Source organism: Cibotium barometz, chromosome 17, assembly GCF_041138505.1.
Source record: "Cibotium barometz isolate CiBa-2024 chromosome 17, ASM4113850v1, whole genome shotgun sequence".
Taxonomy (NCBI): Eukaryota; Viridiplantae; Streptophyta; class Polypodiopsida; order Cyatheales; family Cibotiaceae; genus Cibotium; species Cibotium barometz.
The window spans coordinates 13,345,294-13,365,048 of record NC_141062.1 but is presented as its reverse complement, the minus strand read 5'-3'; the positions used below and the strand labels follow the sequence as shown (position 1 = coordinate 13,365,048).

The 19,755-nt window shown below is 48.8% G+C and overlaps 1 protein-coding gene and 1 pseudogene across 6 annotated transcripts in view; one reads left to right on the top strand and one right to left on the bottom strand.

The window, feature by feature from the left end:
- Window positions 1–19,755, top strand: part of LOC147629701 (uncharacterized) — an 83,049-nt gene that overhangs the window by 24,137 nt on the left and 39,157 nt on the right. For 5 of the 6 annotated variants that reach the window (XM_086811245.1, XM_086811242.1, XM_086811243.1 and 2 more), the window contains exons 2-5: window positions 16,970–17,158; window positions 17,254–17,345; window positions 17,577–17,636; window positions 17,826–17,895. In XM_086811245.1, the coding sequence (XP_086667371.1) occupies window positions 16,970–17,158; window positions 17,254–17,345; window positions 17,577–17,636; window positions 17,826–17,895 (411 nt within the window). The remainder of the gene's footprint in view (window positions 1–16,969; window positions 17,159–17,253; window positions 17,346–17,576; window positions 17,637–17,825; window positions 17,896–19,755) is intronic. The other variant, XM_086811244.1, reaches the window with a different exon arrangement.
- Window positions 11,530–12,590, bottom strand: LOC147629702 (uncharacterized; annotated as a pseudogene).

Genomic DNA, 19,755 nt, shown 5'->3' with positions numbered 1-19,755 from the left:
CCATAGCATGTGTGGGGTATTTGTCCAGGGACCTGGCCATCAGTAGGTCGGCTAGTCCAAGTGGTCTTCAAAGGCTTATAAATAGCATTTGGCTGAGTTCTTGTGTTTCATTCAGTCCCTCCTTGGGATTGAGTCATAGATTAGATATTAGATTAGGTGTTCTCACCTTTTGAGAGGGCAGCCAATGGCTAGCCAGGATTTTGTACACCTTTTTGTACTATAGAATATACTGAATACTCAGCTATCTCTCTCTCTTCTCTCTATCTTCTGTATGTGTTTTGCATCAAGCATGTTCCAGGATGGTGTTTAGGGCCGAAAGAAGACTCCCAGAGCTTCTGCATACGACACCACCCATTGGGCAGGCACGTTAAATGCCTTAGCATTTAATGCTAGGCAGCATATGGCAGCCTAGTCCCTTGTCAAGCCATCATGGAGGATGTTACACATTTTCCAGCATTTATTGCAGTCACCCAGCAACAAATGCCAGCATTAGAGTTGGCCAGCATTAAATGCTAGTCGGCTAGCATTAGCTGCTAGCCAAGTCAATTAAGCAGTAATTACAGCAGGTCGTGGGCATTAAAAACAGGCTGACAGCTGTTTTCCTCCACCGACCAGCAGCTTATAGAACTATATAAGCAGCCTCTCATTCCATTGCATAATCTCTCTCATAAATCAACATTCCCTTAGAGAACATAGTGCAGATATGTGTGCTTGAAGACTTTGGTATTTGCAAGCATAATTCACAGCCAAGCACATAGTGCTTGAGTCCAAAGGCAGCCCCAAAGTTTGCTTCAGTAGTCAGCCTTCAGTAGTGCATCTCCCTCAGCAGATGTGGGTGTGCATAAGGCTATCTGAAGTGGCTTCAAAGTTGGCTTCATACTGCGTGATTGTCCAGCAGACGTCTGGTCTACAATGTCTCTCCGTCAGTCAAGCCTTAGTAAGTTCTCTGCATTGTAATAGTTCTCTAAAGTAATATAAGCAAATACTCCTGCTTGCACGCGCGCGCACGCGGGGGGAGGGGGGGGGACGCTCTTTCAGTGGGTAAATTGGGATCCAATCTGGTGTTGTCTGTGCTTCTTCTCTCTTCTCTCTTCTCTCTTTCTCTCTCTCTCTCTCTAGCGCTGCCCTGTTGACTGCTCGCTGATTCGCTTCGCTGCCGCCCACTAGCCCTTCCGCCTCGCTGCCTTGCTGACTGTTTGCCGATTCGCTTCGCTGCTGCCCACTAGCCCTTCCGCCTCGCTGCCTTGCTGACTGTTCGCCAATTCCGCCTCGCTGATTTGTTCGCCGCCGCCCGCTATGCTGGCCCGCCTTCCTCTCCGGTAGGCCCTGTGATTCCGCCTCGCTGATTCGCTTCATTGTTCGCCGCCGCCTCGCTATGCTGGCCCGCCTCCCTCTCCGCTAGGGTCTGTGCCCCCCTTTCCCCACCCACCCTTGCTCAAGCCCCCAAGGCAGCAACATAACTCTCTCTCTCTCTCTCTCTTGCTCTCTCTCCTCCCTGCCTGTGGGAAGGACTGCAGAGTAATATGGAGGAATGGCCCCGAGTCTCCAAGAGAAGCTCTAGTCCCTCGAGACGGCAATGAAGGCACTAATCAAGGAGAACAAGAAGACATCCGATTCCAACCTCAATGAGGTGGAGAACAAACTACACCGGCACATCATGGCCCTCGAAGCATGGGTCACGGACCTTGAACAAGAGAACACGGCACTCAAGGAGGAGGTGAGTGCATTGAAAGTGGAACTGGTAGACATCAAGAATACTGAGAAGGAAGAAGGGGAGATCAATGACAACACTCTCACGGCCATCAAAGAAGAGATCTCCAAGGAGATCACAAAGGACATGGAGGGAAAACTCGAAGCCAAGCAGTCAGGATGGGTTGAGGTAGTGAAGAAGAACATCCGTAAAGAAGTGAGGAAGGAGACTCAAAGGGAAGAACACCAAATCATTCACACCACCATTGAGGAGGAGAAGATGCGGCATGCCCGCCGCCTCAACATTCGAGTCACAGGTATAGCCGAGACACCCGACTCCACTCCCGAGAAAGATGGACAGCTTCTATGCATGAAGCTCGGCTATAGGGAAGAGGACCCTCTCCCCTTCACCAAAGCATGGAGAGCCGGGAAAGACTCAATACGCAAGCGAGCCCTCATCCTACAGTTTGCAGGAGAGACGGAGAGGGTCACCTTCATGAGGAAGAGGGTTATACTACGAGGTTTAGAGGGAGCTCCTATTTTCTTGGATGATGATCTCACGAGGATGCAGCTTGAGCATAGGAGAGCTTGCATGCCACGAGTCTTACACGCGAGGAGAGAAGGCAAGAAGGCCTTTTATGGAGATGGTCGGGTCATCATTGATGGCCGGCCCATGGATTAGCGGCTTGGGGCCTATGGGACACAGACCAGGCCACTGACAGAGATACACATGGCAGTATGGAACTGTAATGGTTCACTATGGGTGCAGCCTGGACGACTGGAGCATGTTATGGTGGGGAGAGACATCATACTTCTGACAGAGACACATCAGAGCCCAGAGAGAGGGCTACCTTGAGTAGAGGGATTCCAGTGGGAGTCAGCATACAGGAGGACCACACGCCAGGGTACCTCGAGAGGGTCGGGGAGGTTAGCAGTTCTATTCAAACGGGAGCTACAGGGGAGACTGAGAGTGGTAGCACAGGATCCAGAGGCCAGATACATGTGGATCAGCTTACAGCTCTCACAGGATAGGGTTATATACATAGCCCTGTTTAACAGGGCACTAGTAGAGGGTTTGCCTGCGGAGTGGACGATGCACACCATTGTGCCGATTCACAAAACAGGGGATATGCTCGATCCGAGCAACTACAGGACGGTTATGGTTGGCCACGTGTTGGCCAAACTCTATGGTGCAGTGTTGGAGCAAGAGCTTAGCTTATATGCTGAGCGATCAGGTTTACGCTCATCAGGGCAGGCAGGCTTTAGGAGAGCTTTCTCTACCACTTACCATGTATTCACTTTGAGATGTATGATTGATCAGGCCAGAGTGAGGAAGAGAACGCTCTATTGCTGCTTTGTGGATTTCCGCAAGGCATTTGACACAGTACCACGAGAGAGGCTCTTTCAGCACTTGCAGTCTCTTGGCATACCAGCAGATATGACATGGGGCATCTATGCATTATATGAGCAAGTTTTTGGGCGAGTCAGATGTCCAGGAGGTATGTCGGAGACTATTGCTAGCACCATTGGTGTGAAGCAAGGATGCCCACTTTCCCCCACGCTATTTGGGTTATACATTGATGAGGTGGCTGACTTCATTACACGGAGAGGCGGAGAGGGAGTTGATTTAGCAGGTACCTCAGTACATATTATGCTTTATGCTGATGATATTGTATTAGTGTTTGAGACTCCAGGAGGTCTACAGCAGTATCTACATGCACTCGATGATTTCTGCACACAGAGGGGTCCTACTGTGAACCTTGGGAAAACCAAGGTTACGGTCTTTCATACATCGAGACAGGGCAAGAGTCAGCTGACATTCACTCTCGCAGGACGCCAAGTGGAGGTGGTGACATCATACGTGTACCTAGGGGTTACCTTCTCTACAGCAGCCACACGCTTCACCATGGGTTCAGCAGCCAGAGCACAGTTGTAATCCAACAAATAAGACGTAAAAGGGAGCTAGAGTGCTCCTACACAAAAAGAACAGCGACACCTATTGGCCCCAAAGCTTGGCACCCCTTTTGGTATTTCTTTATTCACATTCAATAGAAGTGTTTAACTGAATACATCATGGCCATTCATGGCTTATACATATGCATGTCCAAATTGCCAGTCCTTTGGACCTCGTAGCATAGAGGTTTCCCACAGTTCTGTGCCCCAAAACACCACACTGTTATTCACCTCTAATCAGCCAAGATAGTACATTCATGAGGCCGTGTAAACATAGTCAATTTGCCCATGCATGTAGCCAAAAACACAGCCATGAAACAATCCATGCACCCTACCTGAAACATTCAATTGTTGCTCCTGTTTCTGCCCTCTTGGGCTGCAAATTCCTCCTCTCACAAGGAACCGAGAGAAGAACCCCCGAACAGCCCTCTAATTGGAAGAAAGAGAAGCTATGTACTCCTTAGGTTCACATGCGTGTGATTAGAGCAGCCAAAGAGAGAGAGAGAGAGAGAGAGAGAGAGAGAGAGAGAGAGAGATTTTATTAACGTCTTCCAAAAGACCGAACTTGGCCTATGAGACAAATCAGTGTACCTGTGTGGGGTATCCTCTGTCATCCCAACAAAATGAAAAAGTACTTAACTAAAAAGCTGAATGTGGGTGTGCAATAAGTACAATGAGTGGGGGAGGGGATGGAGCTCTACTATTAGGAGAATGCAAAGCTATATGCATGGAGTATACAATCATGATATGCAACCTAGCTAGCTCCATCCTGTACCATATTGGGGGTATAAAATGGTATACATCAATGAAGGGGGTGTCCACAGCTCCCTGAAGAACACGACTGGGTCTGCTCTGAAGCGAGCCAGTCGCTCCGCACCCTCTCTTTGAAACTGAGCTCTGATCTCTGTCATCTCTCTCTGGTAGAGGCGTGGTGTCCGAAAGCCAGGTGTCCTCTGTCTCTTGCGGGTTCTGAGTGTCTTTGCTCTCTGGAGAGTAATTCCCTGCTGTGTAGGGGCTGGGAGTGGAGTGGATCTCTGAAAAAATGTAGTAATATGTGTCTGTTGTCCCCCCTCTGGAGCTGTCCCCCCTCTGGAGCTGTCTGAGCCTGTAATGATGTCTCTCTGTGACGTTGTATGTCTAGAATGAATCTCCCCAGTATGCGCTGGTCTGCTGCCTCAAAGAGCTGGCGTAGGAAATGTGGCCCTCTGAATAAAATGGGATATCTCTCTCTCATGGCTGTATATGCTCTGCATCTGCATACATAATGCTCCTCACTCTCCACCTCCTCTCTGCACAATCTGCATACCCGATCCGTGCTGCTCTGCCAGTCTTGATATCCAATCGATGTGACGAGACTCTAAGCTGACCAATAGCTACTCGGGAGCCGTGTGGTAAAAAGCCCTCCATGTATCTAGGCCTCTCTATAAACCCATCATCAGTGATACTCATGAAGTGATCTCTGTAGTGGAGCATCTTTGGTGGAAGAGGCTGTTCCTCTCACTATGAGAGTGTGGTGCATCCTTGTGATATTGGAATGGTGGTAGGTGATCCATGTCTAGGCCATGCTGTGAGAACCAAAGTGTGACCTGTGCATACCATGATCCCTTGTCTCCTGCCTCAGCCAGTTGTCTAGATGCCTCAAAAGCTTTGTATGACAATCTGTCCTGTGGCATCTCTCTGAATCTGTCTAGCAGGCATATAGTCTGGAATATGGCCTCTACCATCATAGGAGGTGCAGCAAACTCTGCTCAGATAATGTCATGAGGTACTGACGGTTTGCTGCGTATCATGCATGCCATCATGAGGGCCTGTGGTCTCTCTATCTGTGTCCACCAATGGGTAGCAAGGCCTGGCGCCCATACCGCTGCTCCATACATCAGTGTCGGTGTGACTAATGTGTCAAATAGCCACCCCTTCGTTCGGGGCTCCTGAAAATGTGGCTGGTGGCACTGTCTCTCTAGCATAGCCAATGCTGCATATCCCCGTGTCAATCTAGCTGTGGTTGCTTAACCCATGTGGAGCGCGTGGTTGCTGCAGAGAAGGTACCCCCTAGGTACACGTATGATGTCACCACCGCCACTTGGCGTCCTGCGAGAGTGAATGTCAGCTGACTCCTGCTCTCTCTCGATGTATGAAAGACCATAACCTTGGTTTTCCCAAGGTTCACAGTAGGACCCCTCTGTGTGCAGAAATCATGGAGTGCATGTAGATGCTGTTGTAGACCTCCTGGAGACTCAGACACTAATACAATATCATCAGCATAAAGCATAATATGTACTGAGGTACCTGCTAGATCAACTTCATCTCCGCCTCCCCGTGTAATGAAGTCAGCCACCTCATCAATGTATAACCCAAATAGTGTGGGGGAAAGTAGGCATCCTTGCTTCACACTAATGGTGCTAGCAATAGTCTCGGACATACCTCCTGGGCATCTGACTCGCCCAAAAACTTGCTCATATAATGCATAGATGCCCCATGTCATATCTGCTGGTATGCCAAGAGGTTGCAGGCGCGGAAAGAGCCTCTATCGTGGTACTGTGTCAAATGCCTTGCGGAAATCCACAAAGCAGTAATAGAGCTTTCTCTTCCTCACTCTGGCTTGATCAATCATACATCTCAAAGTGAATACATGGTCAGTGGTAGAGAAAGCTCTCTTGAAGTCTGCCTGCCCTGACGGGCGTAAACCTGCTCGCTCAGCATATAAGCTCAGCTCTTGCTCCAACACTGCACCATAGAGTTTGGCCAACACGTGGCCAACCATAACCGTCCTGTAGTTGCTCGAATCGAGCATATCCCTTGTTTTGTGGATCGGCACAATGGTGTGCATCATCCACTCCGGAGGCAAATCCTCTGCTAGTGCCCTGTTAAACAGGTGTGCAAGAAAAGGAGCCAAAGAATCTACTGCATATATGAGATGCTCACCCTGTAGGCCCATATGGTCGGCGGCCCGTCCATGCTGTAGGCGGCGGATAGATTCCTTTACCATCGAGTGGGTAAAGAAGCTAGCTGTGGTAGGTCGAGGCTCCTGTGGTTAAGGTATAGGTGGCTGCTATGGGGCGTGGTATAGGCCCTCTGCATATGTGTGCCATGTCTGTGGGTCTGCAATGGGTGTCGGTGTCCGGGGCTCTTTGAAGTGCCGCCATGAGATAGGGCCATGTAACACGCGGAAGCTCTGGGAGTCTTCTTTCAGCCCTAAACACCACTTGAAACCATCTGATGCAAAAACGCAGATATAGAGAGAGTAGAGAGAGAGAGATGTGCTGGAAATTCAGTATATTTCTATCATACAAAAAGGTATCTGAATCTGCAGCCATGGGCTGCCTTACATAAAAGGTGATGACACCTAAATCTGTCCCCTATGGGACCTCTAATGATCCAATCCCCTAGTGGGAGAGAATGAATACAATGATGGGCACTTGGGCTCTTTATAGCCCCTTGAAAACCATGGGGAACTGGCCGACTGCTGGTCGGCCAGTTCATATATTCATTAATCCTTTTTTCATGCAGCCGACTTGGTGATACTCCTGGTTCATGATGCGCTTGTTGCTCCCACTCTGCTGACGTCAGTCGACAGCTCTTCTGGCAGCCAGCATCCTCTGTCCTGCAGCCGACAGCCCTTATCTGGATCATGCGCTTCAGCCGTCTGCTTCTCTCCATGATCCCACTTGTCCTGCTCCATGTCTACCACAGATGCTACACCTGAAGTTCTTACATTCTGGTTCTACCTGGTTCATACTCTATATCTGGTTGCCTTTTCTGGTTCTAGCCCTGAGAATGTCCATGGCATCTATGATGCACATGACATCCCCCTTTGCTAAACTTGATGACGGGAATCCAACCTGCTCTTGGATGACTGTCATCATCCCAATCCTGTCCCAAAGTCCCTTTGTCATCATCCATCCCTGGCAACCCTTTTTCCCTGAACACCCGGCATGTTCTCCAAACCACTCTGTCCCTGATGAAGATCTATGCATCTGTTTTTCCTGTAGTCCACAATCTATTCCCGCCCTGACTCTGAACACCGTCTTGGTCTTCATTCCTGGAACTGAGTCTGGCACTCTCACATCACCCTTGGAGGATCAACCTCCCTTGGGACCGTTGCCTGAGAACCTATCTGGCTCACGGAACTGCCATCCCCATCTGGCATTGTGGAACACCACCAACAAACCTCCTGGGAGTTCTTCCCGATTTGTGTTCCTGCCTCGGGTTTCAAATCCGTGTACTTTCCTGTACCTTGGACATGTACACCATCATCTGGGACTGAATCAGTGTTTAGCTTTGGTGAGCCTGAAGCTCTGATACCAATGTAACGTGTGGAAGCTCTGGGAGTCTTCTTTCAGCCCTAAACACCACCTGAAACCATCTGATGCAAAAACGCAGATATAGAGAGAGTAGAGAGAGAGAGAGAGATGTGCTGGAAATTCAGTATATTTCTATCATACGAAAAGGTATCTGAATCTGCAGCCATGGGCTGCCTTACATAAAAGGTGATGACACCTAAATCTGTCCCCTATGGGACCTCTAATGATCCAATCCCCTAGTGGGAGAGAATGAATACAATGATGGGCACTTGGGCTATTTATAGCCCCTTGAAAACCATGGGGAATTGGCCGACTGCTGGTCGGCCAGTTCATATATTCATTAATCCTTTTTTCATGCAGCCGACTTGGTGATACTCCTGGTTCATGATGCGCTTGTTGCTCCCACTCTGCTGACGTCAGCCGACAGCTCTTCTGGTAGCCAGCATCCTCTGTCCTGCAGCCGACAGCCCTTATCTGGATCATGCGCTTCAGCCGTCTGCTTCCCTCCATGATCCCACTTGTCCTGCTCCATGTCCACCACAGATGCTACACCTGAAGTTCTTACATTCTGGTTCTACCCGGTGTCAATCTGGCGTCCAAAGCTCTGAGATAACGCTCGTGTTCCACGCGTCGCATGGCGTCGTCTTCTCGTTGTCGAATCTCCAATGCACGCATCTGCAACTCAAGCAAGGAGCTTGGCTGCGGTTGTGATGCCGCGAGAGGGTCCCTGTGACGAGGATCTGGTATCTGGGATACGGAAGGAGAGGGAGGAGGAGATGGAAAATGCGACGCTAGAGAGCGAGAACGCTCCTCCAGAGCCAAGATCCGCGCCTTCTGCTCATCCAACTTGGTTGTGTGGTCTACGATTGCTCGCATCATCTGCTGGAACATGTCTGTGACACTCAAGCCTGGTGCCCTGGCTGGGCTGCCTGGTGCACTCTGGTCCCATGGTTCTGGTTCTCTCTCGTCGCTGAAGCTCGCCATAGCGGGAAAATGCAATTCCTTTCCGGAACGCAATCTGACCATCCACTATCTGTGTGGGAGACTTCCGGAGGCTTCCGGAGGCTAAAAACCAACCGTCCTTCGAGGGACAGGAGTCACTCCGAAAGGGGTAGTCCACCGGTGTCTAAAAACCAACCACACGAGCGAGAAAATTTTGTGGTTTTCTTTGCTGAATCTTTGTCCTTGAAGTAGGCTCTGATACCACTGTAATATGCGGAAGCTTCGGAGAAGGATCGGTACTTCAAAACTCAGAAATCAGCAGTCTTTTCGCGACGGAATTAACGCACAAACTGAAAGGAGATGTGCAGAAAATAGAGAGAGAAGGGGGAGATGGAGAGGACACAGTATTGGGTCCCAATTACCCTCTGTAGGGCCCCCACCACGGATGGTGTATTTGCTTTATTAGAATGATGTTAATTTGAAAACAAATACAGAAAACTTGACCTTTTCTTGGCTGGAAAATCCTGCCCTTGACCTTCAGAAGTCCACCCCTTTGCTTGGCAATCTCCTTGGCTTGACTGGCCCTTGATTGGCTTGAGCACTTGGTGAAAACTGAGATGAATGATGGGATTATGGCCTCCACTATTTATACTCCTCCTCAGGAGCAGTCGGCCAGCTGAAAAACAGGCTATGTCCCACAACTGGTGGAAATTCAGCAATAAATGCTGAATTGAATTAAATCCCAAAAAATACTGCCTTTCTTTCCTAACAGGCTGAAAGTGATGCGCCTGCTTCTGATTGGCTGGACACAACTTTTGTCCACAATCCCAAGGCTGGGCAGCCTGTATGGGCTGCCCCATACATGCCCTACAGCCATTTAAAGGCTGTATGCTCCTGAAAATAGCCTTATCTTTGCCCTAGGGCTGTCCCACAGCCCTTCCATGGCTGGTGGGTCCAGCCTGGGCCTTCCTGGCCCTCATGGGGATGGTTTTCACATTCCCATGCCCATACTAAGCTCCGGGGTAGCCCTATGGGCTGGCCCCTTGTCCTAAACATAATCTACTCAGTGATCTGGCATCCGGTACCATACCAGATACACAAAACCACTGACATCATTCTAGAGGGAGACTCACAGCGCGGACTGGCACTGTTTCATGTGCAGGACAGTGCACACCTGACCGTAGACTCCTGTGTAGGACAATGCACACCTGACCTCGGACATTTGAGATGGATCCCTGGTTGACTCGTCCCGGATTGGGCTCACATGGGACCAGTTCACCATCCCAAGTCCTGCACCTTCTGTGCAGAAATGTCTACGTGGCATCCAAGTGCGGGATGCACGTGACAGGCTATCTCTACTCATGAAGAAATGGAAGACCTCTAGCTCCTGTATCTCTGTGAAGGCCCGCCTTTTGCGGCGAGTAAGTCTCCTCATCTTTCTTCTCGACTCCTGCTCTGTGATGGCCCTCAAGGCTCTCTGTATGCGGAGCCATGAGTATAGAGCTCTGCACTCGTCATCATACCATCTGTTCTGGGGCATAGTCCCAGATCTCGCAGGCTCTCCTGAGTGGACACGATGTGGGAAGCTCTGTAATGCAGCCGTGTGTAGGAGTGATGTCAGCTGGGCTGTAATGGTATCCATAGGTGCCAGGGGATCCATGAGTAGGAGCCCATCCTCTACTCTGCCAGTGTATATGTCTGCCATTTCATGTGTGAAGTAGATGGTAGTGTGTGGCGTCGGTATGTGGGGGGCTGGTGATACTGGTGATCCGGCTAGTGAAAATGCCAAGTATGTATGATCTGCCCCAATAGGACGAGGTGGGATGGAGAATGAGGTGACAAGCTGTGATGCCTCCAAAGACCCCATAATGTAGTCTACCACCGTGCCTCCGGTCCGTGTATGACCCCCATGTGGGAAGCATGTCAGCCCTCCTGATCCCGGCCACTGTAGCATCCCGTTATAAATAATGAGACGATGCCTGGCTCCCAACTCTAGTAAGTGGTCCCCATAACCTCTGATGCCCGACTAGCCCCTATCTCCTCTGGATCCACAGGGTGGAGGATCTCCAGGTCATCATAGTCATACACCTTAGACTGTCTGCTCTGTGTGTGGGCATTGAAGTCATCCGTAAGAAATACCTCCCCTAGTGTAGAATAATGCATAATCTCCTCTGAGACAGACAAGTGTATGGCAAAGCTCCTGCCGCCTCCTCTTGTGGCATGTCCTCTGTAATGACATAGGAGGATCTTGATGGAGGAAAGTAACATAGGGCTATGTATATAACCCTGTCTTGTGAGAGCTGTAAGCTGATCCACATGTATCTGGCCTCTGGATCTTGCGCTACCACTCTCAGTCTCCCCTGTAGCTCCCATCTCCCATCTGAATAGAACTGCTACCTCCCCCCGACCCTCTCAAGGTACCCTGGCGTGTGGTCCTCCTGTATGCTGACTCCCACTGGAATCCCTCTACTCGAGGTAACCCTCTCTCTGGGCTCTGATGTGTCTTTGTCAGAAGTATGATGTCTCTCCTCACCATAACATGCTCCAGTCGTCTAGGCTGCACCCATAGTGAACCATTACAGTTCCATACTGTCATGTGTAGCTCTGTCAGTGGTCTAGTCTGTGGCCCATAGGCCCCAAACCGCTAATCCATGGGCCGGCCATCAATGATGACCCGACCATCTCGAGAGAAGGCCTTCTTGCCTTCTCTCCTCGTGTGTAAGACTCGTGGCATGCAAGCTCTCCTATGCTCTAGCTGCATCCTCGTGAGATCATCATCCAAGAAAATAGGAGCTCCCTCTAAGCCTCGTAGTATGACCCTCTTCCTCATGAAGATGGTGCGTGCCTCCACATCCCGAAACTGTATGATGAGAGCTCTCTTCTTTGTCATGTCTTTCCCGGCCCTCCAAAGGGGGGGGAGTCCCTCATGTGAGTATCCAAGTCGTGTGCATAGTGTCCGCGCATCCCCCTCGGGGGTAGAGTCGGCTACCTCGGGAATCCCTGTGACTCTCACATTGAGTCTTCGAGCATGTCGCATCCGCTTCTCCTCAATGGTGGTGTTGACGATTTGGAGCCCTTCTTATTGGGCATCCTCTTTCACTTTCTTTTTGATGTTCCTCTTCACCACTTCTACCCAACCCTCCCTTGTTGCCTCCATCTTACCTTCTAGGCTCTTGGTGATTGCCTTGGTGAGTTCCTCTTTGATGGCCTCTTTGTCAACTTCCACAATCTCCCCCTCCTCCCGTGGTGGTCGGTCTTGTAGAGAGATCACCTCTGCTCTGAGGATGTCGATTTCTTCCTTGCTAGTGTCCCGTTCCTTCTTCCATCCCTCTTTCTCCTCTTTCCATGCTTCTTTGTCCTTCTTCCCTCCTTCTTTCTCTTTCTCCCTCTCCTTCTCCCAAGTCTCCTTCTCCCTTTTCCAAGCTTCCTTCTCTTTTTGTAAAGCTTCGATCTCCTTCTCGACTTTGGAAAGTCGGTTGACGATGTTGTTGATGGCGGAGTCCGCCGTCTTCTTGTTTTCTCTGATGGAGATGTTCAGCTTATCCTCCATTTTGACTATCTCCTCTTTGCTTGCACCCTTGGCCATGTCGATGTACCTTGGAGAGATAGAACCCTAACACTTATGTTGCTGCCTTGGAGGCTTGAGCAAGGGTGGATGAGGAAAGGGTAGCGAACATAACCTGGATTGGGCTGGGGCTTCACATGGCGGCAGCAGCAGCAGCACAGGTGGCGATCAAAACGAAGCGACGGGGAGGGGATGCGTAGGCGACGGGGAGAGAGAAAGCGCAGGCAACGGGGAGAGAGAGAAAGAAAGAAAGAAAGATTTTATTAACGTCTTCCAAAAGACCGAACTCGGCCTATGAGACAAATCGGAGTACCTGTATGGGGTATCCTCTGTCATCCCAACAAAATGAAAAAGTACTAAACAAAAAAGCTGAATCTGGGTGTGCAGGGGATGGAGCTCTACTACTAGGAGAATGCAAAGCTATATGCATGGAGTATACAATCATGATATGCAACCTAGCTAGCTCCATCCTGTACCATACTGGGGGTATAAAATGGTATACATCAGTGAAGGGGGTGTCCACAGCTCCCTGAAGAACATGCCTGGGTGTGCTCTGAAGCGAGCCAGTCGCTCCGCACCCTCTCTGTGAAACTGAGCTCTGATCTCTGTCATCTCTCTCTGGTATAGGCGTGGTGTCCGAAAGCCAGGTGTCCTCTGTCTCCTGCGGGCTCTAAGTGTCTCTGCTCTCTGGAGAGTAATTCCCTGCCGTGTAGGGGCTGGGAGGGGGATGGATCTCTGAAAAAATGTAGTAATCTGTGTCTGTCGCCCCCCCACTGGAGCTGTTTGAGCCTGTAATAATGTCTCTCTGTGGCGCTGTATGTCTAGAATGTATCTCCCCAGTATGCGCTGGTCTGCTGCCTCAAAAGATCTGGCGTAGGGAATGTGGCTCTCTGAATAAAATGGGATATCTCTCTCTGATGGCTGTATATGCTCTGCATCTGCATACATAATGCTCCTCACTCTCCACCTCCTCTCGGCACAATCTGCATACCCTCTCCTCTCGGGGGATCCGTGCTGCTCTGCCAGTCTCAATCTCCAATCGGTGTGATGAAACTCTGAGCTGACCAATAGCCACTCGGGAGCCGTGTGGTAAAAAGCCCTCCATGTATCTAGGCCTCTCTATAAATCCATCATCAGTGATACTCATGAAGTGATCTCTGTAGTATAGCATCTTCGGTGGAAGAGGCTGTGTAGGCGATATCCATGTCTCTCGTGTATAGAGTTGCCATAGATCCTGTCTCAATACTCTGTTCCTCTCACTATGAGAGAGACGGATATGTGGTGCATCCCTGTCATACTGGAATGGTGGTAGATGATCCATGTCTAGGCCATGCTGTGAGAACCAATGTGTGACCTGTGCATACCATGATCCTCTGTCTCCTGCCTCAGCCAGCTGTCTAGATGCCTCAAAAGCTCTGTATGACAATCTGTCCTGTGGCATCTCTCTGAATCTGTCTAGCAGGCATATAGTCTGAAATATGGCCTCTACCATCATAGGAGGCGCAGCAAACTCTGCGCGGATAATGTCATGAGGTACTGACGGTTTGCTGCGTATCATGCGTGCCATCATGAGGGCCTGTGGTCTCTCTATCTGTGTCCACCAATGGGTAGCAAGGCCTGGCGCCCATACCGCTGCTCCATACATCAATGCCGGTGTGACTAATGTGTCAAATAGCCACCCCTTCGTCCGGGGCTCCTGAAAATGCGCCTGGTGGCACTGTCTCTCTAGCATAGCCAATGCTGCATATCCCCGTGTCAATCTAGCTCTGGCTGCTGAACCCATGGTGAAGCGTGTGGCTGTTGCAGGGGAGAGAGATGCGAAGGCGACAGGAGAGAGAGAGAGAGAAAGAGAGGTGGGCAGCGGGGAGAGAGGTGTGGGAGGGGATGCGCAGGTGGGAGAGAGAGAGAGAGAGAGAGAGAGAGAGAGAGAGAGAGAGAGAGAGAGAGAGAGAGAGAGGCTGGCGGGGGGGAGGGCTAGCGCAGAGGGGGTTGCTGGCACACAGAGGGGGGGGCAGAGGGGGCTGGCGCAGAGGGGGGGGGAGAGAGAGAGAGAGAGAGAGAGAGAGAGGGTGCAGAGGGGGCGCAGAGGGGGTTGCTGGCGGGAGGGGGGGCAGAGGGGGCTGGCGGGAGGGGGCGCAGAGGGGTCTGGCGCAGAGAGAGGAGAGAGAGAGAGAGAGAGAGGAGAAAGGCTTCAGCCCACACCTCTGCCTGCAACCTGAGTGTAACTTGGAGCGCTGCCCTTACAGTCTAGCAACTTATGAAGAGAGAGAGAGAAGATGAGAGAGAGAAACTGGTCGACTTTGCACTTCCTGCAGCAAGCAGCCGTCTGCAATCCTGTCGACTTCCCCTCCAAGAGAGAGAGAGTCTAATCTGCCGGCCTGTTGCACAGTGGGGGAGAGTGTGTTGTTTAGCCCCACTCTGTGTCCAGCCCACGCATAGTATTTAGCCCTGCTCTCTGTTCAGCCCACGATCAGTCCAGCCCACCTTTACTGCAGCCCGACAGTTGCCAGAGAGAGGGAGAAGAGAGTGCAGTCCATCCCTGCGTTTTTCTGCAGCTCAGCCAGTCGCCAGCCCTTCCAAAGAGAGAGATAGAGAGAGCAAAAAACCCACGCATGCAGCTGCAGTCTCCAATCTCTCCAAAAAGCCGGCCCCTCCTATAATAGCGTGGGCTCCCCTAAAAAGCCACGATTCACTTTAAAAAGGGCTATTCTTTTAGTTAAAAGGTTTTTTTAAAACCTTTGTCCCCTTGTCCCAAGTGTGAACATTTAAAAAAAAATGTCTTGCTCACCGACCACCATGCTCACGCTTATGCTGCACAAATTCATAGGGTCGTGACACTCATGATGCATGTCTTCTTCCATAAGTGGATAAGCTCGTAGTGCTTAACTACACTAACAGATACCCCAATAGGATCATCTTCACACAAGAGTGTGAAAGAGTCAAAGCTCTGATACCAATGTAACTCGAGGGGTTTCACAAAACACTTGACCATGCAATTAAACACTTAAATTGGCCACATCCTTAAATATATGCCGCTTAGTTCCACAAAATTGCTAAAAAGAGATGTCCACAGATTTTATGCAAGCGTTTCCAAAGCAGACAACCCAACAGAAATCCTTCTCGCCCCCTCCCCCAAAGAGAGCTCCAACTAATTCCGGGTTAACAAAGCCAAAGAGAAATCAGGGACAGGATCAGAGCCAAGTCTTAAAGGCTAGTGGACCGAGAGGTTGGGATTCTTACCCCAAGATGCCATTGTGATTGCAGATTTAGCTTAGGAAGGAGCGCAATTGTTTTAGATGCCAAGTCATGTGATGAATGATTGTCCGAATGCTAGCTTCAGCTCAAGAAGGAGCACAAATGTTTTAGATGCTAGCAGCCAGGTCACTTGATGAATGATTGTCTAAATGCACCTGTTGTTGTTACCTTTCCAACTTGTGCTGCTCCAGGGTCCCGATATAAGAGGTTTGTAGTTTCAGTGCAGAGCATCCCCGCCTCAGAACTGGAGAAAACATGTGGGTGGTAGGAAAGGCTAGTCACATCAGTTGTTGTGCCACATGTATTGTGATGGGCTAACAGTAATCCACCACAAACAATTCTTACAGCTTGGCTTGGGGCTATGGCACAGAAGATCACAAGGCTTCAAAAGAAGAGCCTTCAAGTTATCAATAGCTTGAGTCGCCAAACAGGGATGCATATCTTATCTAAATAATATCTTGCCCTTGTACCCCACTCTAATGCAATAATCCTTATCCATACCTATCTGTGAGCCTTAGTTTTCAACAAAATAAAATATGTGCAAGCTACAAGTGAAACGAATCTAAATCAACCGATTTAATGTCCCGAAGCATACAAACTTCCACACTCAGGATTACTCAGCAGGTTACAAGCTTTGCCAATCAAGTAATGGCCAATTCTGAAAACAAACGAGGTATTAACAGTACCAAGGAGGGTTGCGCAGGTATGGCTCTTGTATGGACAAAGATGCATATGTGTATGGTTGCTGTACGGAGTTGTACACAGCACTGCCATGGAGTTGATGCTAACAATATGTGTGAAGTGCTCCAGCATGCTTTTGTTCATAAAAGGAGGCTTTAAGCAAAAAGCTTCGTCAGGTTTCTGCAAAGCAATGTACCAATTTTTATAATACAAACCCTGATGGGGGAGAACATGCAGGTTCTCTAACACCACTCACTGTGCTGGCCCAATAGTGGAAAGATGAGGAAAATAATAGCTTGGTAGACTTGGAAAGCAGAGTATGATTGGAAACTTGATTCATCTTCTGTGACGGGATCAAACTCATCATAGTTTGGAAAAAAGGGTGGATTTATTTTCTGAATTGTACCCCTATTATGAGCTATCATGCTGGAACATAAGTTTATTTTACCTTCATTGTTTTTGCAACCCACAGCCCTTTTAGCAGTCACTATGAGCAGCACCTAGTTGCACATCCATGTGTATGAGTTTTGTCAACAATCATGATGTGCCACATCTGAAGTGTTTATTTTTTTTGACCCTTTAGGTGCCTGTGCGAGTTGCTGGTGGTCTTCTCTTTGAGTTGCTAGGGCAATCAGTTGGTGACGCTCACCTTAACGAAGATGATGTTCCCATTGTGCTTCGTTCATGGCAAGCTCAAAAATTTCTAGTAACTTCTTTGCATGTGAAAGGGACGGTTAATCATCTGAATGTTCTCGGACTATTGGAGGTTCAGGTAGTGTGGCCTTCATGATTGTTGACAAGCAATATTAGGAAAAAATGTGGGCTTACGAGGGAGAAGATAATGAAGCTTATTCTGGCTGATTCTAGGATCTTATTGGAGCTGGTGGTGCTGAAGCCCCCAAATCAGTATTCGAGGTGATTGCTCATCTTGCTAATCGTCTTGCAAGATGGGACGACAGGTTCTAGCTTTACTCCTCTATCCATATTTTGATGAAGTTCCAGACCTTTTTTGGAGATCTGGGCATGGTGAAGTTCTAGCTTTACTCTTCTATGATAGTGTGCATGACTACTTAGCTTGAATTTTGAATTTGGAAAAATTTGGAAGAACGTTAAATCAAGTTCTTTGGTAATGCAAGAGAGTAGAAACATAATCAAGACTCACCACATCGTTATCTTTCACTGGCTTGCAGACTGTTTCGGAAAAACATCTTTGGTGCAGCAGATGAAGTTGAGCTGAAATTCGTCAACAGGTATGTTTCTTCAAGTTTGATGACAGTTTTTGTGTTCCTCTCTACCAGCATGCGCACACAAAGGGGGACGCCACCCCCTCGCCCCTCCCCAACCACACACACAAACACACACACACACACACAAGTTCAAAATTCCCTCAATTTAAAACAAGGAAGACGGTTTTAAAAAACAATGTTTTGTTTGTGTAGGAGAGCAAATGAGGATTTGGCTTTATTGAGCGTTATCTTAAATCAAGAAATAAGGAGGTTGTCTAATCAGGTATGAAGTCTAGCATTCATCCTCATTCAGGCTGCAAAAACATTTTCTCAAAGTCCTAGTTTTTGTATTCCATTTTGATTGTATGTCAAGCAGCTCTTACTTTCGGTTTCTGTTGACCAAAATGCAAACAACCATCACTAGAGTTAGTGTGGAACTTGCCATCCAGTCGTTTGAGCTCATACCATTGTTTGGATATTTGGATAATGGTTCTGATTTGGCATAGAATTGCATGCTGTGCTATCCAAGGCCGATAAGTTTGGTGGTATTGGATCTTGCCATGCAGTCGTTTGAGCTCATACCATTGTTTGGATATTTGGATAATGGTTCTGATTTGGCATAGAATTGCATGCTGTGGTATCCAAGGTCAATAAGTTTGGCCTAGCTGCATGGAGTACTTACCATTCGAAAATTTACTGTCTCTTCTCTACCCCTGGCTAGTTGGTGACAATCTCTTCATCGATCTTGAAACTTGTTTCAGCCCTATTTCTATATTAGATGGAGAACTCCTAATGGCATGTCAGTGTGCACAGGTGCCTCAAGACTTTTTTATCTTACAAATCAAGCATTTAGGGGGCTGGAGGTGGTTGGTCACAGTTGTTGGCAGTTGCACAAGGGATGCAAATTACAATGAGGGTAGTACAAGAGTAGAGCCTCAAAACTATATCCTTTGCTAGCAGTGTGAGTGAGATATGTGATGATTGCAATAGCGCATATAGAGAAAGAAAGAAATATTCATTATGTCTGTGAAAGACCAAAATGGCCTATGAGATTAAAAGACTACAGTCTGTATAAAATCTGTATTTAATCGTGGAATCAGACTAAGGAGAGTCCAAAATGTATAGTTAAAGAAATAGTGTTGAATGCCTACAGCATCCTCTAAAACTATTGCAGCAAAGAAATGATATATTAATTGACTTTTAAACTAGCAAGTGCCGAAACACACTATGATCTACTAGTGGGTTCTGGACATATGCTCCTCTGCCAAGGCTGCAAGTGCATTTTGTGTGAAAGGAACTGGGTCACAAAGATGGTGAAGGATCTCATTTTCTGAGGGGCTAGAGGGTGAAACCTCCATGCAAAAGACCAATTGGTCTATGAGACTTAAAAGTGTTAACAGTGTATCCCTGAACTGACTGTATCATGTAGTTATGTGAAAAAGCGGCCTAACGATATACATGCACACAAGCTCCCTGTTCTGAGCACTTCCCGTCTGCTCCCCTGACCTTGCCCTCTGCCCTCCCCTTTGCCTGCCTGCCTTTGTCCTCTTTGCTGCCCCTTCTGTCCCTACCTACAGTTCGCGCACCCCTCCCTCCCTCCTCTTCGCTGCTTTTCCTCCCCTTCCTGCTTTCCCTCTGCCTCCCTGCTCCCCCCTTTACCTCCCCCATCTTCCTCGCTGCCTCCCCTCTTCCGCCCCTTGCACTCTACCAACAAACGCATCGACTCAAATGGATCTATACCTTCTTGCACCCACTCTAATACTCCCTGAAGGAAGAAAGTAGAACCAAGAACAAGACTTCCTAGAAAACGTGCACCAATCTTTATCCGTGGTATTGCTTGGCACCTGTATGTCTAGGCCACCATCTTACTCCAAGTAATACATGTGCTGATCTAGCACTCTCTGTTTGTCCCAACGGCTCATTAAGAAACATCACAGGCCGTTGGGTATCGTCCGGTAGCTCACGGAAAGCACACTCCACAGAAAGGCCCGGCAAAACCCCGCTATCTGCACTCTACCAGCGAACGCATCGACTCGTATGGATCACTATACCTGCTTGCACCTGCTCTAATGCAGCGAAGGAAGAAAGTCAAACCAAGAACAAGACTTCCTAGATTTGAGGCATTTCAGAACTAATGTTTATT